Source organism: Crassostrea angulata, chromosome 2 (assembly GCF_025612915.1).
Source record: "Crassostrea angulata isolate pt1a10 chromosome 2, ASM2561291v2, whole genome shotgun sequence".
NCBI classification, from domain to species: domain Eukaryota; kingdom Metazoa; phylum Mollusca; class Bivalvia; order Ostreida; family Ostreidae; genus Magallana; species Magallana angulata.
In genome coordinates, this window is record NC_069112.1 from 6,571,124 (window position 1) to 6,597,826 (window position 26,703).

At 31.7% G+C, this 26,703-nt stretch overlaps 1 protein-coding gene and 1 pseudogene across 1 annotated transcript in view; one reads left to right on the top strand and one right to left on the bottom strand.

Moving 5' to 3' along the window:
- Nucleotides 1–26,703, bottom strand: part of LOC128172047 (uncharacterized) — a 114,800-nt gene that overhangs the window by 43,017 nt on the left and 45,080 nt on the right. The window contains exons 8-17 of the mRNA XM_052837818.1: nt 7,004–7,067; nt 6,715–6,903; nt 6,304–6,545; nt 5,064–5,334; nt 4,606–4,770; nt 4,356–4,524; nt 2,144–2,334; nt 809–1,048; nt 518–632; nt 126–236 (exon numbers count right to left, since the gene is read on the bottom strand). Coding sequence (XP_052693778.1) covers nt 126–236; nt 518–632; nt 809–1,048; nt 2,144–2,334; nt 4,356–4,524; nt 4,606–4,770; nt 5,064–5,334; nt 6,304–6,545; nt 6,715–6,903; nt 7,004–7,067 — 1,757 coding nt within the window. The remainder of the gene's footprint in view (nt 1–125; nt 237–517; nt 633–808; nt 1,049–2,143; nt 2,335–4,355; nt 4,525–4,605; nt 4,771–5,063; nt 5,335–6,303; nt 6,546–6,714; nt 6,904–7,003; nt 7,068–26,703) is intronic.
- Nucleotides 12,205–22,034, top strand: LOC128170983 (uncharacterized; annotated as a pseudogene).

Sequence of the window (26,703 nt, forward strand, 5' to 3'; positions counted from 1 at the left end):
CTCTCAATGTTATTTTTACTTTAAAATATCGCCTTATGTCATTAAAAATTGATATTCAGAACAGGGACAACTACACGCCCTTTCAAGTAATAAATAAAGTTAAAAGTTGATGAGAGAGAACCAACTTGTGTTCGGTGACCATGCTGTAGTATCTACAGAGGGATCACATATACTGCAGGGATTTGTGCCTTCGATGTCATCAGATTTGTAGCAAATCCCGGATATCAAACAGTGGCCTAATTGTTATAATTTGTTGAATATTAATTCATATCTTTATTAAACTTATTATGCAAAAATTATTTCACTTTTTTTTAAGTTTACAAGATTGTATTACAGATTTGAAGAATCTTTTTTTTTTTTATTAAACCATTTAATGCGCGGTTACAAACAAATAATTGAATGTTCTTTTAATATTTAAGTAAGACTACATTTAACTAAAAAAAAAATAAAAGCTCGGTTTTATAACGACAGTATAAACTTTTTTTTTTTTTTTTTTTTTTGGCTTCTTTACTTTTACCTTTGTTAAAAGACCATTCATATTTTGACTGGGTTGTGTTGCATATATCACAGTTGTTGTTTGTATTTGTTGATCCGTCAGCCACACATAAGTTGTTTATAAAGCAGTATCCATCCTGCAGTGTTCAAACATTTAATTTTAACACATATGTGTATATCTAAATATACCAGTATCTTTTGGTCATGAACTGCAAATCAAATACAAGAAATGAATTAAATAGTTTTTTCTTTTGATCGACGTTTCAAAGACAAAAAGGTCAATTTTGGTTATATCAAATGAATGCTTTTTTACCTTAAAAACAAAAGTGATGTTTCCCGTGTCGTTTCGATATTCCTGACATAAAGATTGGTATGTATAAACTTGAAAATTATCTGTAAATCTGCTGCCGTCATTTGAGATATTGAAGCTATATTCTGTAACCCAGTGATTGTCTTGTTCGTACTCCAGAGAACAAAATCCTTCAAACAATGTTCTCTCTTCTAGGCTAACCACATAATCAACAATCGACAGAAAGGTTCCATTTTCTCGCAACTGAAAAGTAAATACCAATAATATGAATTGATATCACTGTATAACAGTCCAACACTGATCTGATAGTCTTTATATTATAAATGTTAATCTAATTTGCAGTAAATTAGAAACTCATAGCAAGTTAAAATCGTAGGCAAGTTTATCGTCAAAATTATCAATTCTAATATTTTTACATGTATATGATATTGTGTATAATTTATGTTATTTGTACAAATTTAAAAGGTCCGTAATACAACATGGTTTTTTTTTTTACACAGTTATCAAAGTTTGTAGCAGAAATGATTCAAACATCAATTAAATGCCAAACGTGGCGCTACATGTGATTATCAATTTTTTTTAAAATGAAAAATCCCGTTGTGATTTCCTGCACTTAAGGGATTAGAAAAGAAAAACGTAAGCGCAGAATGGTTTTTGAATATCTCATGAAGCCACGATTGCATGATGTGCGATGCTTTATAACGTTTGTCCAAATTGTTTTGTGTTTTCTATCCTTCGATTGACTTGTAGATATATGTACTTACCTTAATAATTTAAATTAAAAGCATTATCCACCACACATCATAGAAAGTTTAATACAATTCCAATGTTCTAATATGTTGTATAATTTTACAATCATGTATAACTTTAGCATGCTAGGCATCTAATTATATATGTCATTAAACGTCTTCAATAGTTCAAAATTCTATGAAAAAACTGCAAATATAATTACTGTAACACAATTCAATTACATGTAGGTCAGTACACCCGCATTTTTAACCTGTGTAATTTAAATGTTGGAGGTTACTTACAAAAATATGCTGAATACTTTACTTTAAAAAAATAAGTATTGGGTGAAAAAAAAATGCATTTTTCTTACAAAAAAAGTATTGAATTCTTTACTCTTGCATTTTAACCTATTGTTTAAGGTCATGTCAGGCAATACACTTTTTTGGTTTTTAAAAAACTCAAATATAATGTACCTATGATTAAGAGATAGATTTTGAATGTTTGCTAAAATGCTCAAAATAAAAACAAATCAACATCAGATTAGAAAAAAACGTTCCTTGCTCCAATACAAACTGTTATACATTAAATGTAGTTTAAACGTGTGATTACTGTGTTTCGTGTCATGAAGCAGTTTGTGTTCATATTTTCGATGAAATATTTCCCAAACATGGTTATCTCGTCACAAGCTTCCTTTGATTTATCGCAAAAACCGAAGTCTGATATGTGAGAGATGGTTGGTGGTCCAAGGAGATCAAACGAGCAATCGCTGCCAGCATATCCTTCATTGCACGTACAGTTACCTAAGAATCGAAATTTGATTGAAAATCTGAAACATGTCTGTGTTACAGAAAACCAAAAAAAAATGCATTTGCACAGTAAATGTACCAGAAATATTTATTTTTAAGCATAATATAGAACCTAAATATAATGTCTAACAATACGCTGCAAAAAACAAGCATTTATTATGAATAATTTAATAATTCACACAAACATTAGGCCCAGGAGCCACATCACACAGCAGAGAAACAATAGCTATGACTGATAAAAAAAAAAGACTATCTCAGTATGAAAAAAAACCAAATATCTAAAAAAAGGTAAAGTTTATTTAGACAAATAATAAATAATATCATGTTTATTTCTCCTCTCTCCTCTTCATATTTTAAAAATATTACAACCATCCCCACTTTGGTATAACCTAACACAGGTATTATGATTTAAAGAGGTTCGATCCTCTAATTTTGGGTAGCCATTTTGTGTCACCTCTAGTCTGGAAATTATGTGTCATATTTGAATTCTACTTGTAAATTTCTTTTTTACAATGCCAAATAAATTCTATTGAATAAAATAGCGAAGAAAAAATTCCATATTTAGAAAGTGTAGTAAGGGACTATATTTTGTGGCGGAAGGTTTTTAAGAAGAAAATGAACATTTTTCATAACTCAGTTGTTTTAGAGTACCCTAATTTTAGCTTTCTTATTTTCCATGCAGACCAAATTTTTAGATAGTTTATGCATTGGGTTATCTTCGTATTGTTTCAAAAAACACATTTCAACAATATTTCAATATTTCTATCGACATATATTGGCATGTTTAAGTGATATTTCATAAAAGTAAAGAAAAAATAAACTCTAATTTTCCCTTAAAATTAGATTTGTTCATGCCATATCTCAAAATTTACATTATAGATCCATACTTTTGGTTTTATTTTCTGAAAATTTAAGTTTCTTTTGACAAGTCTGTCATAATTTGAGAAAAAGTTTGAGACTTTTAAATTACTTAATTGCATGTTGAATCGTTTATTAATAGAAATAGTATTTTTTTCAGTGCAAAAAGGTCAAAATATAAATAAGCTGGAGAAATTGCAAACTTTTTCATTATGATAATTTTAATTCATTAATTCTAAATAATGTAAATTTGTATTTGATACCATGGTTCATTTCGATAAAAAAAAGATAGAGGGAAAAGCGATTTATGTGCAATTTGCACTTTCAGTGCAGAAAGGTCATATTAAATACACCGTAGCACCGAAAGGAGCATACAGACCCCAACATTTTGTTTTGAGTTTTGGTTTAGATATTTGTGTAGATATTTAAAAAATACTTTAAAAATTTGATCGCAGGATCCAACGTCCTTAAAAAAACTTGCATTTACATTAGTGTAGGATGCTTTCATATGTGTTCTAGCTTTGATGACCATTTCTTTTTAAAGTAAGATTTCAGGTCTTACACAAGGAAATAGCCAATTAAACTGAACTTAGTCAATTTTAGTTCTAGTTATATAGAGACAATTTCTTTTTTTTTCTTTCTTTTTTGGCACCTTAGTTTAGGCCTATATATTGATTTTGGACTCAGTGGCTAGAAAAATTATTACTTTAGTGGAATTGTCACACTAATTTCAATGGAACTATTTATTTAGATGCGCATGATGCAATTTTCTTGATGGCGCTGAGCCTGTTTGTCAACATGTGGAACTCACGTGTACTTGGGGGTAGGTATGTTTACTCTTAATTATCTCTCTTAGAAGCCGCATAAGGCGTTAGTTTTCTGATCTAAAATTTTTCTTGAAGCATTTAAATGTTTAATAAATTGTCTTCCTTTGATAGGGGACACGGAACTGAATTTGGAAAACAAAACTTGAATCCTTTTCATTGAATAATGCATTATGTCAAGTTTATCAAAATTGGTCTGATGATTTTGTAGAAGAAAATTTAAAAAAAAGTCTACAACGACGGCTAAAAAAAAAACAGCAAACAAAATTTCATCAGTAGAGGCTGAGACTAGAGCTCACTTAACTCTTTGGATCAGGTGAGCTAAAAACTTACCGGCATTACATATTCCATGTTCGCTACAATTGTTCTGACAGAAGGATTTAATGGCATAAGTAACTTCAGGTTCCGTCTCTTGAAAAGTTGTGTTTAAAATAACGAAAACAGAACACTGCTCCAAAGCAGCCTCAATGTGGATCTGAGTAAAGTTGGTATCCCCTGTCATCTGATTAGATTTAAACAACTACATCAATAGTAACATAAAAAGATGAGCTCTTCATTTTTAGCCATGAAGTAAAAGTCTTACCATAATATCCAAAATGCAATTCGTCAATGACGTGTTACGTAGGTCAGTTATGTATTTAAGGCAAGTCTGGTAGGGGTTTGAGACTTCAAAGGCACTGCTGCAAACCATTTCAGCTTCTTCATAAGTTTTAAAATCCGACACAGTTTCTCGTTTTAATCTTGATATCTAAAACATGCATGCTATTTTATCTTGATATCGTTATATATGGAACGACTGACGCATATTTTCCCATAAAAAGTGTCTTTTTACTATTTGTTAACATTTGAAATAGTAATTAGACAAACGTGTCACATTTATAAATATCCAGCTGAAATTTCTTTATATAATTTACTTTGCAATCTGGTCCTTGAAACACAAATTTCAATTTTCAGAGATGGTAATACGCAGTGATATACATATAATACATTTTATGAATATCTCTATGCTAGAACGTAGTACAAACCGTTGGAAATACTTACTGCGAAAGATGATTTGAAATTGGGTTGAACAGATTTAGACATTGATTCTAGGTGGCGTAAATCCCTTTTCCTTCGTAATTGCCCTTCTGGATTTATAATGCAATGATACTGTTTGCCAATGGTATATTTACAGTCTTTATATGTTCCATAATTACATTTAATAGTACCAGTTTCTTTTGTGCATGTGCAGACGCGATCCATTACCTCCGATATTGAATTGAGACTTTCATATACATTTTGATCAAACAGATCCCGTTCAGTGTCATTAACTCTAAAACATAAACAACAGATCGATTAATTTAACAAGTCATGAATACAATAGACACACAAAATGCTTCCTTGACTATTGTTTTGCATCATAAAAATGTCGACTTTTTTCTATTAAGGAATACGTTTGATCAGAAGGAAAAACAAATCAACTGATAATATTGAAGAACAATCCATAGTGTTTGATAGACCTTCTATTGAAGTGTTATTTTTCACTTTATAAGATGTAGGACAATGACTGAGAATTTTGTAATTGTGAAAAAAATAAAAATTTCTAAACTCTTAAAGAAATGAATTACAGTTTATGAAAGGCAATTTCAATAAATAGATAAAAAGCATTAAGCTTTCATTGACAATTTTGTAAAATATTCCAGATCAAATGTCATCGATCAGTCTACAAAAAACTTTTTTTATTCAATAAAACTTAAAAGTGAATGATGTTAAAACTAAAGCATTTAAATTTTTAAACTAATTATGTTGCCTTAATTATGCTTGCATAAAATTTATATGAGGTCAGGGATCAACATTTTGTATGTATCTTTTATCGTGTTGAAGCATTTTGCAATATTTTTGTTTTGTGTGCCATACGATAATCTAAAATAAAAGTGCAGAAAATATGCAAAATAATGTTGAATAACAATTAAAATCCTATCTCTTATTATTATTGTTCTAGCAAAATATTTTCAGTAAAAACAAAATTTGTGAAGTTTAGTCCGAATTTACCTCTGTTTTGCTAAAACCCGATTTTTTGTAAGCCTTATTCCATAACATATTTATGAAAATTCATTTCATTGATACTTTAAGTTACTAACGTTTTTAAACCTTATAACAATCCGTAAACAATGTCTTTAAAAAATAAGAAATAAGAGTTTAAACCAAATATTATGGACATTGCCTTCCAGATAGCGACACCAGGTGTTCACTTCATTCGTTGTTTTCAAGAAAAATGATTTTGCTTAGCAATTATAAGCACCTCCATGATATTGAAAAATCGTCAGGATGGTTTCTCCAATTATAAAGATCCGGGTTGTCAACCGTCCCATCATATCTTGTAAAATCGTTTTTATAATCCTTGTCTAAAATTCCACACAAACCCGCCGAATTTCCAACGTCAGATGGGGATGGAAATATGTCAATATTTAATTGCCATATACCACTGTACCATGGCCAAACCAGGAGCTTAATTTCTACTTTAGTTCCTGTTGGCATGGTTACCTATAGTGAATGATTTGTGAGAAAATGAATAAAAATATGGATATTTTGGTGTATTTCACATTTGTTTAGATAGTGCAATTTAAGTATGATTTTCTTATGGTTGTTTAAATTCATAATCAGCATCAGCATACTTTTATATTTTGTTTAAGAATTGGAAATGAGATGTTACCTTGTAGTATTTGTCATTTGCCTTAATCACTTTTAAAACTTTGTCATCACAAGATGGAAAATTTATTATGAATTGTTCTGAGTTGCAGACATCCACTACGAACACATCTTTTCCTGACCGAACAGCCACAGCACAGCTGCATCGAGGATCTCGATACCTTTCGTAACATTTGTGATGTTTTTCTTGCACCTTAGATGTACAAATATATTCATAAATTAAAAAAAAAGTTTGATTTTTTGTAATTCATGATTTGATAGTTAAAATGCTAATAATCATTTTTTTTAGAAACCTCTTGTTGAAAGACTTCGTTTCGATACAGAATAAACGTTCCATATAACTGGCACTCGAAGTCTCTAAAACAAAGAAATATATAATTTAAAAATGACATGGTGATAACGAACAGTATTGAAAATCAAAACTTCAAAGAAAAGAAATTCAAAATAGGGGCAAAGCAAAATCGGACCCCTCATTATAAATAAAGGGATGATGAGGTGCCATGGAGGATGAGCATCCTCTGCTGACCGGTCACACCAGCCGTGTGCTCTTTATCGTAATACAAACAAACAAACAAAAAACAAACAAAACTAAACCAAAAAAAAAAACTTAATAAAAAAAAAATAAAAACATGAAGAATAAAAAAAAAAGCAAAAAGAGAACAAAAATATTAAAATATAACCCACTGAAAAATCCCTTAACAATTAGGTGATTAATAAAAACCTTACAATTAGCATTAATAACGTCAGTAAGCATGCACCACGGTGGACTTCTTTTCTTTTGACGAGGTCAAAATAATACATTTGTTTTTAATAATATTAATATTAAAAACTAGATTTAGTAAATGTTTAACACATCGATAAGTAATAGGTTTCTGATACCAACAGACTCGGAACGCAATGATACAGTCTTCAAAACTCAAACTAGATGTTGTCATTTGACAGCAATACCCGCACCAAGTGTTTGCCCCTAAATAACACTATGCTGTACATGTACATATGTGTTTTCATTATGCAGAATATGATTATTAACATGCATAAATCTTTCTATTGTAGTGATTATCTTCCGGAATTTATTTTGTGTTTTAAATGGTTTATTATTATGATGTTGACCAATACAGGTAGTGGCATACTATTATAGTATACCGGTATACATAGTATTACTTTCATTTTCTAAAGTGAGCTGCCTTTGCCAGCATACTGTATCATCATTCTTTATTACTTAAATCCGCGTATTATTGTCACCTTTCCTACCTCATTTGTTTCATCCCTGTCATTTTGATTTCAAAAGTTGTTTTTTTATAGACTTACACAACTGAGTTGACCATACATTGACCATATGACATTTTCTTTTAAACAGGTCCAGTGTAATCTCTTATCTAAGCTATTAAGTTTGTTAAGTGACACAGTGACACACTGTAAAGTTCGGAAAAATGTTCTTGGCACAGTTTCTGAGATGTCCGCTAACAGCCGTGCATTGGTATAACTGTGCCGAACTTTACAGTGTGTCCTATCTATAAATTTTATAAAACAACAACCGAAAAAGAGCGTGAAACAAAAGAAAAACATTTCATTTCATTATATAAACCAAAACTTAATGCATTATAATTATGAATGTTTGAATATATTTTATGTTTTTCTTGTACAATTATAGAATATTTGATTATATTATTTGTTTTTCCCGTACTATTACAAAAGGCTTATACTATGACGTCATAATGAACTCTGAAAAGCGCAACATATACTTGATGTTATATGACGTCAGAATGATCATTTGAAATGTATGTACTTATGTATCTATGGTGATTGTTCAAAACTCCTGTAGCCCTTTTCACAAAGAATCTTAAGGTTTTGCGTAAGATTTCAACTTAAGAATATCTTACGAGAAATCTTAAGTGCTTTTCACGAACGCATTCGTAACAGGTTTCACTTAAGAATTTACTTACGAGTTATCCTTTCCCTAGCAACGATTTGAATTCACTTAATAATTCTTATAAAACAGGAGCAACATATAAATAAACTAACATTCTCTACAAAAGGATGCAAAACTGAAATTATATACCACTTACATCGAGTAAAATCAATGTTATGTAGTAGTAATCAAAATATGACGTCACAATCACAATGTTTGTTTAGTGTGACGTAGGAAAATCTTACGAGAAAAATTTGCCGTAAAAATTTTTGGAGAATTTATTTGTGTATTTTTCTCAACAATAACTGCTATATAATGCGAAATAACGGTATAATGCGGCTCAAAACATTAAATTTAGCTGTTTTTCTTGTATATTTTACATAATACGATTTTTATTTACAGTTTTGAAATACTTACGAGTGGGTATGTGCTATCGTAAAGTTACGACAAATTTTACACGTAAGAATCTCATAAGATGTTTTGTGAAAATGAACAAAAACTTAAGTTTTCACTTATGATAAAAATCAATCGTAAGATTTTTTGTGAAAAGGGCTACTGAAGATTATAATGAAACCGGTAGAGTTTTGAATCGGCTTTCTGTTATTTTTTATTCATTTTGGATTATATATATATATATATATATATATATATATATATATATATATATATATATATATATATATATATATATATATATATATATATATATATACCTGACTTATGCATTTGGTAGACTGATTGTATTATTTTATCTTTATTAGGGAGACCAGTAGATTAGGGAGACATATTTTGGTCTCCGTATTATTTTGACCTTGTCTAAAATGTAATTGGCTTATCTTTAAATGAATGAACGGTGTGTCTTTGCCTAAAATGCATCAATGTGTCTATTAATTGACATCCAATAGTTGCCTTTTGTCTATATTTTTTCGTAAAAAGGAATTCAATCTGCCTCCATCGTATAATTAGCAATGACTATTTTTCTGCATTTAGGAGACCAACGAAAACTTGCAATATTGCAAAAAATCTAACATATATAATTTGTTAAGCCTTTAATTATTCTAAATGAACTTGTTTTCAAAATACTTTTTCACTTTTTATGTATAAAGCCTAACTAGAAAAAAAGTCGTTAATTTCTTGACCATGTTTAAACATTTGGCAAGTGCTCTCCGCCATTTGTTCCGAGTACTCTCGGGACGTCTCGGGTTAAAACAATGGACCTTTTAACGCCAGCGTGTTGCCTTTTAGGAATCAAAGCCATTTTATGGTAAGTACTTTTGATAATCCTACTACAATTGAACAAAGTAATGTTTTTATGAAGTTTTTTTTTTAAATATTCAAATAAAATAGGGCGATAATGTGTGCAACTTGACTATTTTACACCAAATGTTGATTAATCTTCGAGGACATTCGAAACGAAGTTAACAATAAAAGCATGATTTTCATTTCCACTGTACGTTTGATGTAATATGTAATTCAAGGATTTATCAGTACCTTCTCCAGAGCAAAAGTCGTCCCCATTCCCAATTGGAAATAAGTTCACTTCAGCAGCTGTCCAAATTATGATCCCAATTAGTATAGCAGTATTTTTCCCCAACTGGTAAATAGTTCTTATGTTTATTTCTTATCAAAAAATACTTCGTAAAATAACCAGAATGTCCATAAATGTTCAGTATTAACAAATGATTAAACCCATTTAGCAAAACTGCAGTCATAAAAGTTTCCAAACACGCTGTAAACATCGCCAACTTTTAATCCGATTTTCCTCTGTTTTTCTAAAACATCGTTATTTTGTGGTATACAGTACAGTACTGTAAATGGTACATGATTTTTTTTTACAGACTGATATAAAAGTAAAAGGTAAATGTTATGAAATATATTTCAAACAGAAAAATACATTCTCAATTTAAAAGGGGATGTTGATAAATTCTTAATAATGTAATACTTTTATGACCAGTGTTGAAGGTGTTTATTTCAGGGGAAAAGACTTGTTCTAATAACTAAATATAGAAATATTATACATATATCTATATTGTGAAGTTAATTAGATTCTATTCAATTAAAGTCTAGCTCTTTGATTTTCCATTATGATAATAAATTCAGAAATCATGATGTATGCAACATATGATTTCTCCCAACTGCATGAAATTGTCGATACAATTTTCCCAATTCCAAAAAAATTGGCATTTTCAAAATAAAAAAAGGCTGAAAAATCCCTGTAATTATATAGCTAGTTTATTGAAAATGGACAAAAAAGTTAACCGAAGAATGTCGCTTTATGTAAATAGATCGACATGAAGAATTTTCTATATTACAGTTATATGTACCAGTAATATTGTTTTAAATTAATTATGTACGTAATGTAGATATATGTACATGTACCCCTTGTTACCTAAATGAATTAAAAGCAAATTAAGATCAGTTGCTCTTTTTCACTTGTATAGTGGAAAGATAGCCGACTATTCTATGTACGAATTGACTTATTATAGGTAAGATAGTCAGGCCTCCATGTTTACAACCGGGATGCTCACCCCACATTTACAATTGTGACCCACATTTACAAATGTGACATCATAGTATCACTCTCGTTTGGCTTTTCGGATATTATCAGGTTTGTAAAATGTTTGGCTTTTGATGATTAATAATAATGTAAACAATGTGTCTGCAGATTCCCGTTGGGCTGAGTGTGATCTGTTGACCAGGCAAAACATGTATGTCTTGATTACACAGCGTTGTGCACAATGTGCTCTCAAGAACATTCAATCCAGAAGCATGACCAATGTAGCAACACTTTTAAAACTACTTTTTGATACTTGTATTAATTTTAATGTTTATGCGCACCCGGGGCACCCTTCCCCCTGTAATTGTTGATTTATTAGAATAACATGACATGTTTCATACATGATAGCATTAGAAATGGTCGATAGTTGTAAATATTTTGTTGTTTACCAATTTAATGTATGTTCTCACTAGAACATGCACATATGATATATGGTAGACTATTATCACATTCAACTCTCTCTCTCTCTCTCTCTCTCTCTCTCTCTACAGCAGCGATTCATCTTATGACCTTTAAAAATCATGCACCTGCACTCTTGCGAGTATACAAAATGTTGTAAAATGTTCGTACTATATATTGTTCGTGCATTGCACTGCGATGATTTGGATTGCATTCAGTCGCGTCTGAATAGTGTGCATGTCCACAATTTTTAAGGAGACTTGATGCAAGCACTAAAACGCATGCAACAAATGCGAGACCTCATGCAATATATGAGAGAGCTCGTGCGAATCTAAAACATTCCGATCGCAAAGAGTTGTAAAGTGCTCGTACGCCAATTGTGAATGGGGCTTAATGTAGATGTTTATGAAACCAAAAGTTATCTTTGCATATAAACAATGCTTTCACACAGGTGCTTGTGGTTTTAATGTAGGTTTTGGAGTTATTAGCACAACCAGTCATGTCAGTGGAGATTTTCTCCTGCAGGAGAAACATTAAAAGGACAGGATGGGGAGGAGAGATTGAAGACAAGCACAGAAAACAAAATATTTATCTATAAATATAATGGAAAAGAACTTTGGTAATACGATTTATACATATTTACATGAAGCTGGAGGTATGTAGCTCCTGATGTGAAAAAAAAAATTGAAGCAACGTTTATCCAAATTTTTTTTTCAGACCAGGAGATACAGACCTGCAGCTAAATGTAATATTTTAACATTTATGTATGGCAGTAATGTTTCTAGAAATAACTATAAACAATTCTAATTAAGTCAAGCAAAAATACCAGTAATTATATGCTTCTTATTTAAGGTAGTCCATCCATAACTAAGGCGAATTTAACAATTTTGTTTGATCTATCCTACATCAAATACATAATTTGAAGCTATTATGAGGCTGACATAAACCAAACTTGGTTGTATGTATGTAGTCAATTGCATGAACTTTTTGCACTTAAAACTTTTTTAAAGAGTTGTCTGCCCTTTAGGAAAATTCAAAAAATCATTTTCTGAATATATGTATGGTAAACTATGAATTATTTTCACATATCCGAAGACAGAGAATGCTTTTGCAACTTTTTACCAAGAGAAATTTGAGAAAATTACTTGCACTAAAGAAATATTTAAAAATGCATTTTTCTCATAGACTTCAGTGTTAACTTTAACATATGATAAGTTTATTGAAATTCATTTTTTTTAAAGATTTCATCGGTGAAACTTTATCATTTAATAAACTCCTTAAAATCACACTAAGATTTTAGTGACCAAACTTGCAAATCTATTAGATATGAAATGTGATAGTTATGGATGGACAACCTTAAGGTTTGATTTCTTTTTATGTACACTGTAGTATTGATGCTGTCAGGAGTGAACAACCATACATGTATCTGCCAGTTTGTAAATGATGGCAAGGACGATGCAAACTCCACCATAAACTCAGAGTGTTTAATGGAAGGGAATACCTATGATTGTTTGCTAAGAGAGACATTGTGGTTGGGGAAGAGATACTTCATGTATATGACTATGGTTGTGATGGGAAAAGCTTGTGGTGGCGCAGCAAGGTAGGAAAATGGTTGGATTAATTATACACAAAAATAATTATTAAGAGAGAGTTTAGTGATTTACAATCAGGCTTTGGATATCTTGTTATCTGGCTTTGGTTTTGTTTTTGCATTTTTTCGTACATTGATTTGTTTTAAACTAATCTAAAAAATAGGTTTTTCTCAAGAATTTAAAAAGTATCAGAATTGATAATTTATATGTTTTTATTGAAAAACAAGCCTAAAACTTCTGTTAGTGTTGTTAAATAGGTTAAAAATCGTAATCAATTAATCAGCAGAATTGGTTGTCTCTTGCCATCTGATGATCGGTCAATAATCGAATCGGTAACAAATTATATTAAATTCAATAATATGGGGCACTAAATTTTATGCTATGTATAATCTAAAATATATAAGTGCTATTTTCACTTCCTTTTAAAAGCTTATAAGACTTTTGCTGTTTTTTTATTAGGTAGAATGTTACACATCTTTTGAGATTGAAGAAAACCCCCAGCTCACAACAGTTTTCATTTCATTCAATACAGATTAGAAAACAAAATGATAGGTATAATATTAATGTAATAAACCCAGACTGAGTATAATTGATTATAAAATCTAAAATCGATTATGATAAATCGACAACCTTTTCAACTGATCATTGATTGAAATTCAATCATCGTGACAACACTAGCCCCTGTTCATGTACATGTTTTTACCGGTACTAGTTTTGATTGATTTCAGAAAAGGCTGTGATCCTTTTAATTTTGGTAATGGTTTTGTTAGGTTTTATTTCACTTTATTTTGTTTATAGTTGTTTGATTTTCTTTCAATTTTAACATTATATACGGTTCTTGTGCTGACCTGAATAGATTTATTTTGTTTTCATTATCAAGCACTATTATATTAAAAGCTTGAAAGAGGTGTCCAGTTGTGCAGTGGACAATGCACCTGCTTATCACCACTGCGACCCAAGTTTAATCCCCATGATCGACAGTTGTTGTATATGATAGGGTACATTGGTCGCCTGCTTGGACACGTGGGTTTTCTCCAGTCACCCCAACTTCTTCCCACATCATGACCCACTCGCGCTAACATCCATGCCAACAAAAAGCTATTAATATAAGTCAGTGTGCATTGTGAATCTGTCACTAATGTGGAGAGTCTCCTTTGCAGAACAAAATTGTTTTTTGTTAGATAAATTACAAAATCTGTTTCTGTAGTAAATATGTATATTTTGCAAATTGTTTACAGAATGTACTTCTTGAAAAATATACATTTACATAGAATTATCAGATTTGGTAGGTTAGTTAATTTAAGCATCAATCTGAATTGGAATTCATTTTTCACTGAATATTGGTACAGTCTTGTTTTTGTACCATGGCTGAAAAGTTTGATTTAGTCAGTGGTCTGTTGTCAGATTTATAAAAAAGAAACATCAATTACCAAATGTGGTAAACTAATAATTGATGAATGTTTATGAAAGAAAATTTTCTATATTGTTTTAATTTCTTTCAGTTCCCTCTGATGTGGATTCTGACCCATTTAGTGTATCAAACTACTCGCCAAGTTCTGATTCTGAATCAGATGAAAATAAGAAGGTTTTGGATAATGTTATTATTTAAAGAATAATTTTGCATCTGCAGTCCATTTTCACTTTGCAAAAAATACCTGAAAGAACAAGAGGCTGAGAGCCCAGTCATTTTAATTCAGACTAAAGTAAATCCATTTATATTAACTAGATATACTTTGAAATGTAGTTGTGTATAACAATCTACATGTTGATCTGGTCTCCCTAATGCTGTGATAATGCATTAGATTTACATGATATGAGTGGAATGTACTGGATGTAATACATTTGTAACAGTTATATTTATTTTGTTTAATCATTTGGAATAAAATTTGCAATGATTTAAAAAAGTAAACGTAGAAGCTTGTATTTACAATACAATATATTGGTATTTTGACAGAGTCCACCCCAAATTCATTGAGAGCTAGCCGCAACACAATGGAAAAACAGGGCATCTTGACCCTCAGAGAAAACAGTGAGCATTTTGAAGCAGGTAAATGAATTAAATTCAATGTTGCAATGTTATTATGTTTTTAAGCAAGAAACATTAATACAGTCAGTTGGGTAGCTAGACCTGAAACGAAGTGCATGCTTAAAATGGCAGGGGGTGTGGGGGCCACCATGAGGCCCCCAGTGGGTCCAGGACAAAGCCCAGGGGGCGAAGCCCCTGGAAGCTCATGAATTCTGACGATTTTTAACACCAAAAATTAAAGCAGAAATTGAAAGGAATGCTTACTATTTAAGCCTATTTTTAGGCAGTTAAAATTGTTTTGGCTATAATTTAGGCATAAAATAAAATCACAAAACTTATTAAAAGTTAAAAGAAGAATTTTTTTTTGACATTTGCCTTTGACCCACTCAAAGCTTTTATTCTTAAGTTCATTTTCACATAGTTTATGGTAATGAATATCTTAATAAAGCTGTGATATTCTATCGGGGAAATTTAAAATGTGTAAAACTAAGTTCAACTGCAAAATAAATAGTTGCCTTTTTAGGTACATGCATTGTGTACTGTTTCTTTAATATGGTACTTTAAGACCATATTGTGTGGCTATATTTGGTGCTTAATACGTCTTTGTTTAGCATTGATTTCGGATAAAGTAGGACCGAGTGACGGAAACAGGCTGATGGAATAACTAAGTATGGACCTTAATACTTGAATTCTTTTTTTATATTTTTTTTTTCTTTATTTATTTTTTTACTGATTTTTCCCCCAAATGATGTGCATGCTCAGGCATATAAGCATACATGGTAGCTACGCCACTGACAGTGTACAATTTACTACTCAAGTCTAAGATTGCTCGTGATCTTGGGGCTTGGTCTCCCTAATGCTGTGATAATGCATTTGATTTCCATGATATGAGTGGAATGTAATGGATGTAATATATTTGTTATACTTATAAGTACATGTATAAGTCATTAGGAATAAGTTTTGCAAAGAGATAAAGAAGTAAACTTAGAAGCATGTATTTATGATACAATATATTGGTACTTTTTTACAGAGCCCACCCCAGTTTCATTGAGATCTAGCTGCAACACAAAGGAAAAACAGGACAGCTTGACCCTAAGGTAAAGCAGTGAGCGGAGGTTGACAATGGTTTTCGAGGGGTGTCAATTTCAATAGATACCATCCCAAACAGGCACTATTCATTTTATTTTACTGAATGTCTTATTTCTAAAGAAAATTTTACTGCTTTTATTTAGAAATGAAGTAAATTCAACGACAAACCGTACGCTCATAATTTAAGCGCATGTAACAGTTCGTTGTGTTACCAATTGCCAAGTGTGTTGCTAACGCTGAGGGTAAAAGAAAGGATTACAAACTGCGTCTAAACCAATCAGATTTCAGTATTTAACATTTAACATGAAAGTATAATAAAATTGTTTGTCTGGTCTCCCTAATGCTGTGATAATGCATTAGATTTCCATGATATTAGTGGAATGTAATGGATGTAATATATTTGTTATATTTATTTTTATTAATCATTAGGAATAAACTTAGCAATGATATAAAGAAGTAAACTTAGAGACTTGAAATTGCAATACAATATATTGGTACTTTTTACAGAGTCCACCCCAAATTCATTGAGATCTAGCCGCAACACAATGGGAAAACGGGACATCTTGACCCACAGAGAAAACACTGAGTATTTTGAACAAGGTAAATGAATTAAACTAAATGTTGCAATGTTATTATGTGATCCCGGGGCTTGGTCTCCTTAATGCTGGGATAATGTATTTGATTTCCATGACACTACTGGCTCTAAAAACCCCTGTCCGTATGAAAATCCCCTGTCTTCCCCTGTCTTCCCCTGTCACCCCCTGTGTTTTAACTGTCATCCCCTGTACATCCCCTGTGTGCCACTGTACAGAGCCCCTGTATACCCTGTCATCCCCTGTGCGCCCCTGTACACAACCCCTGTGTGCCACTGTAAGCCCCTGCCACCCCCTGTCATCCCCTGTAAGCCACTGTCTGCCCCTGTGCATGCCCCTGACATCCCCTGTACGGTCTTTAACTGCTTGCTAAGTAAATAAATAGCTTTTAATTAATTCAGATTTTTGAAAATTTATATATAGCATTCTTGTTTTAGACGGTGCTTGTTTTTCTTTGCATTTTATAGAGGGCAATATTATTACAAGCGTGAATAATTTTGACACAAATCAAGATATACTTGTATACCGATAAACCGCTTATTTTATTGCATGCATTTAAACAAATGACCATGTTCTGTAATTTGTAAAAATAAAATAAAAGGAAAAAAAAAAGAAAGAAAAATAAGTGGAGGAGTGCGTGAGATCTGCAATGTTCTGTGCCATGTAACCTGACTGAGATAAAGCGCATAATAACACAACATGATCAGCACGTGCAGATAACCACACACCGATCGAAATGATGAAATGATCACCTATATTTTGACTGTTTTGACCAGTGTAATGATGCATAGAATTAAACATCCTTTATAAAGTTCATGTTAATCGCTGATAATTGCTGTCAGTATTTTTTTTTTTTTATAAATCATGAGAGAGAGAGAGAGAGAGAGAGAGAGAGAGAGTTGATTTTTTTCGGAAAGGGGGGTTAGACCGATCCATTGTAACTTTTGACTTCTTTCAGCTAGTGTGCATTTTCCAGTTTAGTTATTTATATGCATCATTGTATAGAATTGTCCACATGCATATATGATACCGTTAATGAAGGATTTAATGCATGACTGTATGCAAATGCCGGTAACGGGGTACCATTTAATTATACACACATGCATTATATTAAACAATGGTCCGGATGTCGGATCAGAACAATATCAGGCATTTATTTAAATTTTATTTCATTTGAAAAATGAAAAATCTAAAAGAGCAATATACAGTTTTAAATCATATCACTGTGTCAAATTATGTTCTGAATTTAAAGCTCTTCAATCTTTTCATGTTTGAAATTCTCAGAACTAAAAAATTGAAATTTTCAATTTATTGTTTCTTTACTTGACAGACTGGGAAAAATTTCATAAGGGGTGTTTAAACAACATATCGCATTATTGTGTAGGATTACCGAGCATCCAGACCTGAGGACGTGTGTGTATATACAAGTACACGTGTGTCTGTCACCTCATTGTTCCCAGTCCCGCTACCGTGCACTGCAAATTGTCAAGAAGGGCTGTATACAGTATATAGCTATATAATCACTGACCGACCATTCAGATCTGAGGAAGTGTGTGTATATATACGTGTACACGTGTGTCTATCATCTCTTTTCCCCTATCTTGCTACCGTGAACTGCAAATTGTGAAGAAGGACTGTGTACAGTAGCTATTATATAATAACCGACCGGGTGAAATAATGTCAACATCATCTCCTTTGAAAACTGTAGCTTCAATAAGCTAGTTGTTAATCATGTGTCTTTAAGTTTTTTGATCAATTCATTTGGAGTAGTATAAAACATTGATGAATTAAAAATCAATTTGACACCTCCAATGTTAATCTAAATAATTTTAGAAAATTGGTTATGAAAGTTAATAAGGATTGCTTGTTTCCTTATTAAGAAATTAATTCCCGGTTAAACTATTAGTAACATTTAATTAAAAAAATCAATGCAATCTCTCTCTCTCTCCCCTCTCTCTCTCTCATGACTAATCAGGGGTTTTTAAAAATATCTCAATATCTATAAAACCTCCTACATGTATAGAAACACACATTTACATTTTCTGACCTTTGCTGCAGATTTCTGTTCACTATAGCTAGCAATTAATTAAATTATCTTTGATATCGTCCACTTTGCAGTAAAAAGAGATATGGCAATAAGATTTTGGAAATTAATGAAATTGATCATGAGATTAAAACATCAGTTTAAATTCAACTCATGTGTCCAATAAGCCGGTCAGAAACGTATTGAACAAACATAGTAAAATATTTTTAGACAAACTTATATAAGCTATCGAAGCTTTCTTTTGCTATTCACGGGAAATTATTAAAGGTATAACCAAGAACTTGGTTAGAAAAAAGAAGAAAGGTGTACTCTATCGTTACATAGCTGACTATAAATTCTATATTCTGACTGATTTATTGGTTTTGGTGCGCTCCTATATGTTTAGATATATACAAAACCATGTGCCGCGCTTGATCTTAGTTTCTAGTGTGTTGTTTATTACCAAGAATCATATGATTCATAGGCTTAAGATATCCATAAGTAAAGTGTACATATATATGTAGACAATTTTAAAAACTTAATAATTCACTCTATGTTGTATTTAGTAGCGATGTTCCCGAGCTCCAAAGGACTACATGCCCCGAGGGCTTGCACACCTAATATAAAACATAATTCCCGCCCTCACCTGGGGTTTACCACCCGGTGAATCTCAAATCTTTAAGTTGTTAGCATGATTTTTGAAGTATCAATAGATTATCAACTAAAACATGTGATTTCTAAAATTACGATAACAGTGTGTCTTGTGATTCGGCGCTGTTGAGTGCAAATATTGACTTATAGCTCAAAATATAACACATGTGATTTCAATAGTTGAATTAAGAAAATGATATTGAAAAAAACCCAGTCAAAACCCGTACAGGGGATGTCAGGGGCATGCACAGGGGTATACAGTGGCTTACAGGGGATGACAGGGGCATACAGGGGGTGGCAGGGGCTTACAGTGGCACACAGGGGTTGTGTACAGGGGCGCACAGAGGATGACAGGGTATACAGGGGCTCTGTACAGTGGCACACAGGGGATGTACAGGGGATGACAGTGAAAACACAGGGGATGACAGGGGAAGACAGGGGATTTTCATACAGACAGGGGTTTTTAGAGCCAGTAGTGTGATATGAGTGGAATGTAATGGATGTACCGGTAATATATTTGTAATATTTATTTTAATTAGTCATAAGGAATAAAATTTGCAATGATTTAAAAAGTAAATGTTGAAGCTTGTATTTACAATACAATATATTAGTACTTTTATACAGAGTCCACCACAGATTTATTGAGAGCTAGCCGCAACGCAATGGAAAAACAGGACATCTTGAACCTCAGAGAAAACAGTGAGCATTTTGAACAAAGTATGTATATCACTTAACATGTTTGTCTGGTCTTCCTAATGCTGTGATAATGCATTTGATTTCAATGATATGAGTGGAATGTAATGGATGTAATAAATTCTCCTATATGTAATAATATTCCTAAATATAAATACACTGTGTTAGAGTAAAATCCCAAGAGATCCGAATATCAACATGGTGTGTAATTTTGAAGCGAGCAAAAAAGTGTTGAATCCTTCAATAATATGAATTAAATATTTAGATGAAAAGTATTTACAGCCTCAGAATGGTTTGTTATGAATAATTTGACTGTTATTTTCAATACAACTTCATTATTTTTCTCAAAAATCGATTCAGAGCGATTCTGCAATTTTCTGCTACATTACGGGTATATGGGAGGCATTCCTGTCAGATTATTATAACTAAGCAGAGTGTAGTGAAATTAATAGCATTATTGTAGGCTTAAAGCTTGGTTATGTAATTGTAAACAATACGGTGCGTCGATGTAGTGAATGTCCGATATCATATGCAATGTCAACCCGTGCACGCACGGGTCAAAGTCTAGTAAGAATAATTAATTTTGACTTGTGAAAGAAAGTAATCATTTTAAGATTGATAAAGCCACAAAAGGGGCAACTGTTTCTTTAAAAGATTTCTTGTTTTAAACTTTATTTATGCAATAACGATTCTTTGATCTTTTGCAGTTCCATACCATTGTTTTCCCTCTCTCAGTTCCTGTGATGAAAGAAGTCAACTTGATAGGTTTGTTTCAATCTATTTTGTGAATGTTTTTCTTGTTTGATAATGGGATAGTCATACATATGTAGCTGCAACAATGTAGCCCTCTCCGATTTTTTATAACTGATGTTTACTCCCCCCCCCCCCCAAAAAAACAAAAACAAAACAAAACAAAAAAAACAGGAGAGGGCTACATTATTGCAGCTAGGTGTTAGGCTTCTGGCTTTTGAATGACAATGTATAGATGGAGTTATTTCCTTGTGACTTGTGACAGAGGCTGTAGTGCACAATTCCATTTGACTTTCAAGAAATGTTCAGATAGTAATGAAAATGTAAAGTGTTTAATAACATTTGCTGAGTACCACTTTCAATACTGTAAAAGGGATTATTTACATGTAAGGGAAAATTTACACTTAAGCTTAAAACTGGGTAAAATACCCCCACATTTGCATATGGGCAGTGCTTTAGTGTGGTAAATCACTGTGTATGTATTTCTTTTTTTTTTCTTCATTAAATAATTTTTGTATTTGTATACATTTTTGAAATTTTATCTAAAAGGGTGAGTGTCGGAGTTACATGTGCACAATCCTAAAGGTCCAAGTACAGCACCTGAATCACATGTGACTGAAGAAGATTTGATGTCCAAACCCTGCGAGAGTGGAAATGCAAATGCATCGGATGTTACACCACAAGGTGATCAGTCTTTTTTTTTATTTGTGTGAATCTGTGTGTGGTAGTGGTGGTGGTGGGGGTGGGGGGGGGGGGGGGTAATAGAAGTCATATTATTGAAATGATAAAAACTTTTCTCAATAATTTTCTTTCTTTATTTAAGATGACAATGGTACATTGATTTGCATCATTTAATAATTAAAACCCATCCATAATGTTTTCTCTTTTCATTACGTTTTATGCATGCCTGTCCTTAGTATTTGCAAAGTAAGATATTCATGATATTGTTATTACAGAGTGCTTCTTTGAGATCGAAGATGATAATGGAACTAAAGTTCTTGCAAGCCCAGTTGCAGCCAAGAAGACTAAAAGCAGCTCAGGTGATATATCTTTGTTGCTTGGTCTATCTATCCACAATTTGATGAATTAGTAATTTTTAGGTCACCTGAGTTTATTGCAATCCGTTTTCGTCCGTTATCGTGCATCGTGCCTTAACAATTTTACATTTTTAACTTCTTCTTAAAAACTACAGGGCTGATTATTACCATTTTTGATGTGAGGCATCTCTATGGTGAGAGGAATCTAAATTGTAAAATTCATGGCTCTACTACCCCCGGGGCGCCACATGTGGGGCCAAATTTGCAAAAAAAAGAGCAAAATTTTAAAAAATATTCTTCTCTATTCCCACACATGTTAGGAAAAAACTGGTTGCATAGTTATAATGTCCATGAAGCCCTCTACATAAATTGTGAAATTCATGGCCCCTGGGTCAGGGGTTCAGGCTCTAGAATGGGGCCAGTATGGCCATATAGTATATATGTTTTTAATCTTAAAAATCTTCTTCTCTACCCCATATATATTTGTTAAAACTAAATGCATGATTATGATGTCCATATTGTGAAATTCATGACCCCTGGGTCAGGGGTTCAGGCTCTAGGGTGGGGCCAAAATGGCCATATAGAAAAAATGTATTAAATCTTAGAAAATCTTCTTTTCTACTCCCATATAAATATATATATATATATATATCTGGTTATAAAGTCCATGAAGCCCTCTAAAAAAATTGTGAAATTTATGACCCCCGGGTCAGGGGTTCAGGCTCTAGGGTGGGGCCAATATGGCCATAAAGTAAAATGTTTTAAATCTTAAAAAATCTTCTTCTCTACTCCCACACATGTGGGCCAAAAACTGAATACATGGTTACGATGTCCACTATCTCCTCTACCTAAATTGTAAAATTCATGGCCCCTGGGTCAGGGGTTCAGGACATGAGGGGGGAGGCAATATAGTGTTAATGCATATAATGTTATAACATTTTCTTCTCTATTCTCACACATCTGTATAAAAAACTGACCTATAATTATGTTTACCAGGAAGTCCTCTACTGAAATTTTAATTTTCATGTCCCCTGGAGTATGGGTTTTAACTCTAGGGCAGGGCCAAAATGGATGTATAGGTGTTATTGCATATAATGTTAAAAAATTATCCTTTTTACTCCCACACACCTGAAAGGAAACTGAATTCATGATTTTGTAGACCCGATCTTTAAAGTTTTTTGCCAAAATTGTAGGTTTCACAGTTCTTTTTGAAAGATTTCAGGCAGGGAGGTGGCCGTCATTACTAATTTATAATTTTTCTACTCCAGAATAAAACCTAATTAATTAAATGCATATATGAGACTCCTCGACAAGTTTGTGTATGGGTTATATGCTACTCAGGTGACCGTTACAGGAATAGAAACAAATTTCTCATGGAGATTTATAATGTGAAATGTTTACATCTTTTCACCATTCGGAACCCACTTGAAATACCTCATACAATTTTTCAATTATGTCATCCAGGCTATTTCATGGCCGATGCAATGCAAAATCCCTATAGGCTTTCTATTTTGGGTTGTGTATTGAAGCCTAAAGCGGTAGAGGGGGCATTTCAAAACAGATAATCTTGACATATAAGTGGATGAATGTAGTTCGAGCATGAATGTATTTATGAAAATCAAAATATTCAGCAAGAAGTAGTGGAAGCAAAAACCATACAGAGTATGGTATGCCTTGAATCTATACATAGGTATTATCCTTTTTACATGAATATGTAACAATATAATAATTCTGATTGTTCATATTATTTTTAAAATCTTTTCAAGGTAAAAGAGAAATCCAGGAGTTTTTGGAAAAACGTGAAATGTATTCATTGGAACGGCTTGATGAGAGGACCAAATTTTTGAAGATTAGATCTAAAATCTTCAACGAGAGAAAAACAACAAGACTTAGGACATTTAAAAAATTAAATGAAATGAAATCAATGAAAAAGCAAACATGAATCTCATCATTTTACATATAATGTAACTGTAATGTAACAACAAGACGTAGGGCATGTATGATAATTTATTTTTAGCTCACCGAGACGCAGTTCGGGGGAACTTATGCTATACTGCTGGCATTGGCGTCCGGACCTGGTAAAAGTTTTTGTTGCAGGTCCTTTATCTTAGTTATTTCTTGTCCTATCTTCACCAAACTTGCATGGATGATGCATCTGGACCTTTTTATGAACTTGAAAAACTTGGATGCTGAATCTGGGCAATGAATTTTAGATGCTGGAGGTTAAGGTTTTTGGAACAGGTTAAAGTTTTTGGTGCAGGTGGCCTTTGATAGCAATTTCTAAATTACTACTGATCCAAACTTGCATGGATGATGCATCTTAAGATACTGATGCACCTGAAAGGCTTGTATGCTGAATCTTAGCCATAGGTTTCGGATGCTGGATGAGGTTATGTTTTTTGGAACAGGTCAAATATTAAATTTATTTAGTACTATTTCAAACTTGCATAGTTGATTTAACTATGATATAAATGAATTGCAAAGGTAGCTTCAGATGCAGAGCCTGATCTTCATAATCAAGGATGCTAAAAATATATCTTAGTAATGACTGGTCCTAACTTAACCAAACTTGAATTGATGATGCGTCTTATGATACTGATGCATCTGGCAGGCTTGAATGCCGAATCTGAGTCATAGGTTTTGGATGCTGGATGAGGTTTAGTTATTTTGGAACAGGTCACATGATTTATAGACAATAGCTTGCATAGTTAATTTAACTATAATATAAATGAATCATAGAGGTTGCTTCAGTTTCAGATCCTGATCTCTATTATCAAGGATGTTTAAAAAGAATATCCTACCTCACTCTAACCTGATTGATAGATGTGTTTGTTGTTAAATGATATAACATGATTCATATGATATAGTATTGTCAGATTTGATACACTATTGTTTTATATGATACAATGTTATATCATATATTATATTATAAAAAAGTTAGTAGGATATTGTATCAATATTTTTGTGCATTATGATATGATATTGTATCATTATATTGTAATGTAAAGTATTTTTTATTATGATGCAATGTTGTATAAAATGATAATGTATTATATACTATTTCATCACATGCTATTGTTTCATATTATATTGCCATATTTAATATGGTATAATATGATACAATATTGTATTGTAATATATAATATCTTATCACATGATATGATATTGTATAAAATGATATTGGTTTATATAATATATTATTTTATCACATGAAATAGTATTATTTGATATTGGAACATATAATATTGTAACACATGATACGATATTGTATAAAGTGATATTGTATTATAAAATATATTACTGTATCACATGATATTGTATCATATGATTTGATACAATGTTGAATCAAGTTATATTGTATCTTATGATACAATATCATATTATGTATCAAATATGATATAATATCATACAATATCATACTTAAGTATACAATATAATATAATGTGTTACAAAATTGTGATGTATTATGTGATATGACATTGTATCATATATTATGATATTGAATTATGTGATCAAATGCAATAATGTATTTAACATGACACTATGTCATATCATATGTTACAATATCATATTGCATCATTATTTATTACAGTATTTTATTTTTATTATTATATGTGTGTATCTTATATTAATATATGAAATGAACATATGATTATTATCCAATTTTTTAACATATGATATAGTAATATGATATTGTTTCGAAACAGTATCCATAGATATCCAAGATCATTAACTATGATTTTCAGGTAATATGATAAAGGTGGTCTCATAAAGGTGATGCTTTATAAAGGTGATGCCTCGTCTCGGTGCTTTGTAATCTGTGATTACCTTTGTTTCTTATAAGGCAAGAAAGTGGCCCCTAAACGTGATATGTATTGCAGACGACATCCTAATGTCTTTGTTTGAAAATTTTGAATTTTTTTTAGCTGCATAATCCTGTTCGTCCTTTAATATTTTTTATGCCATGCATTTGATCAGTCATTTTTGCTCCCAGAGTAACTTTTAAACTTTGTCAATTTCTTACATGTGTACTTATTATCAATGTTATTCATTAACATTTATTAATGAATGGTTCATTCAATACGTGATCTTTGATCACCTTTTTTTATTGTTATATATGAATTATGAAGAATATTAAGTAAATCAATTTTAAAAGCTTTATTTTCTTGAAATGTATGAAATTTGAAATATGAAGGTTGAAAATAGATTATGAATATTTTGATTTCATAAATTTACAGATCCTTACATACATGATTTTGTTGCACAGAAAAAAATGAAACTGTTGTAATTGAACTGCAAGTTCACCAAAATAATGGACATGTTATGTACACTGAATTTTGAATGGAAATGATTGCTCTGTTAATAAATTTGAAATGATTAATTGTTTAAACTTTCAAAATTGAACTAATGTTTACACCCTGGTCCATAAATTATAAATGAAATCTATTTGAAATTAGTTTTGATGATTAGTAAAGTTTGTTCATGAACTTGAAATGTTTTTTTTTTCATTTATTAATGTGAAATTCTAAAACACATTAGGATACATGTAGAATGGATTGAATTGAGAAGATAATCTTCAGTAGGGACGCAAATTTAAAATGCTACATATTTTCCCCATTTTCGCAAATTTCGTGACATGCGAAAAAAAACCGGACAGTGAAAATTAAAGGGCTT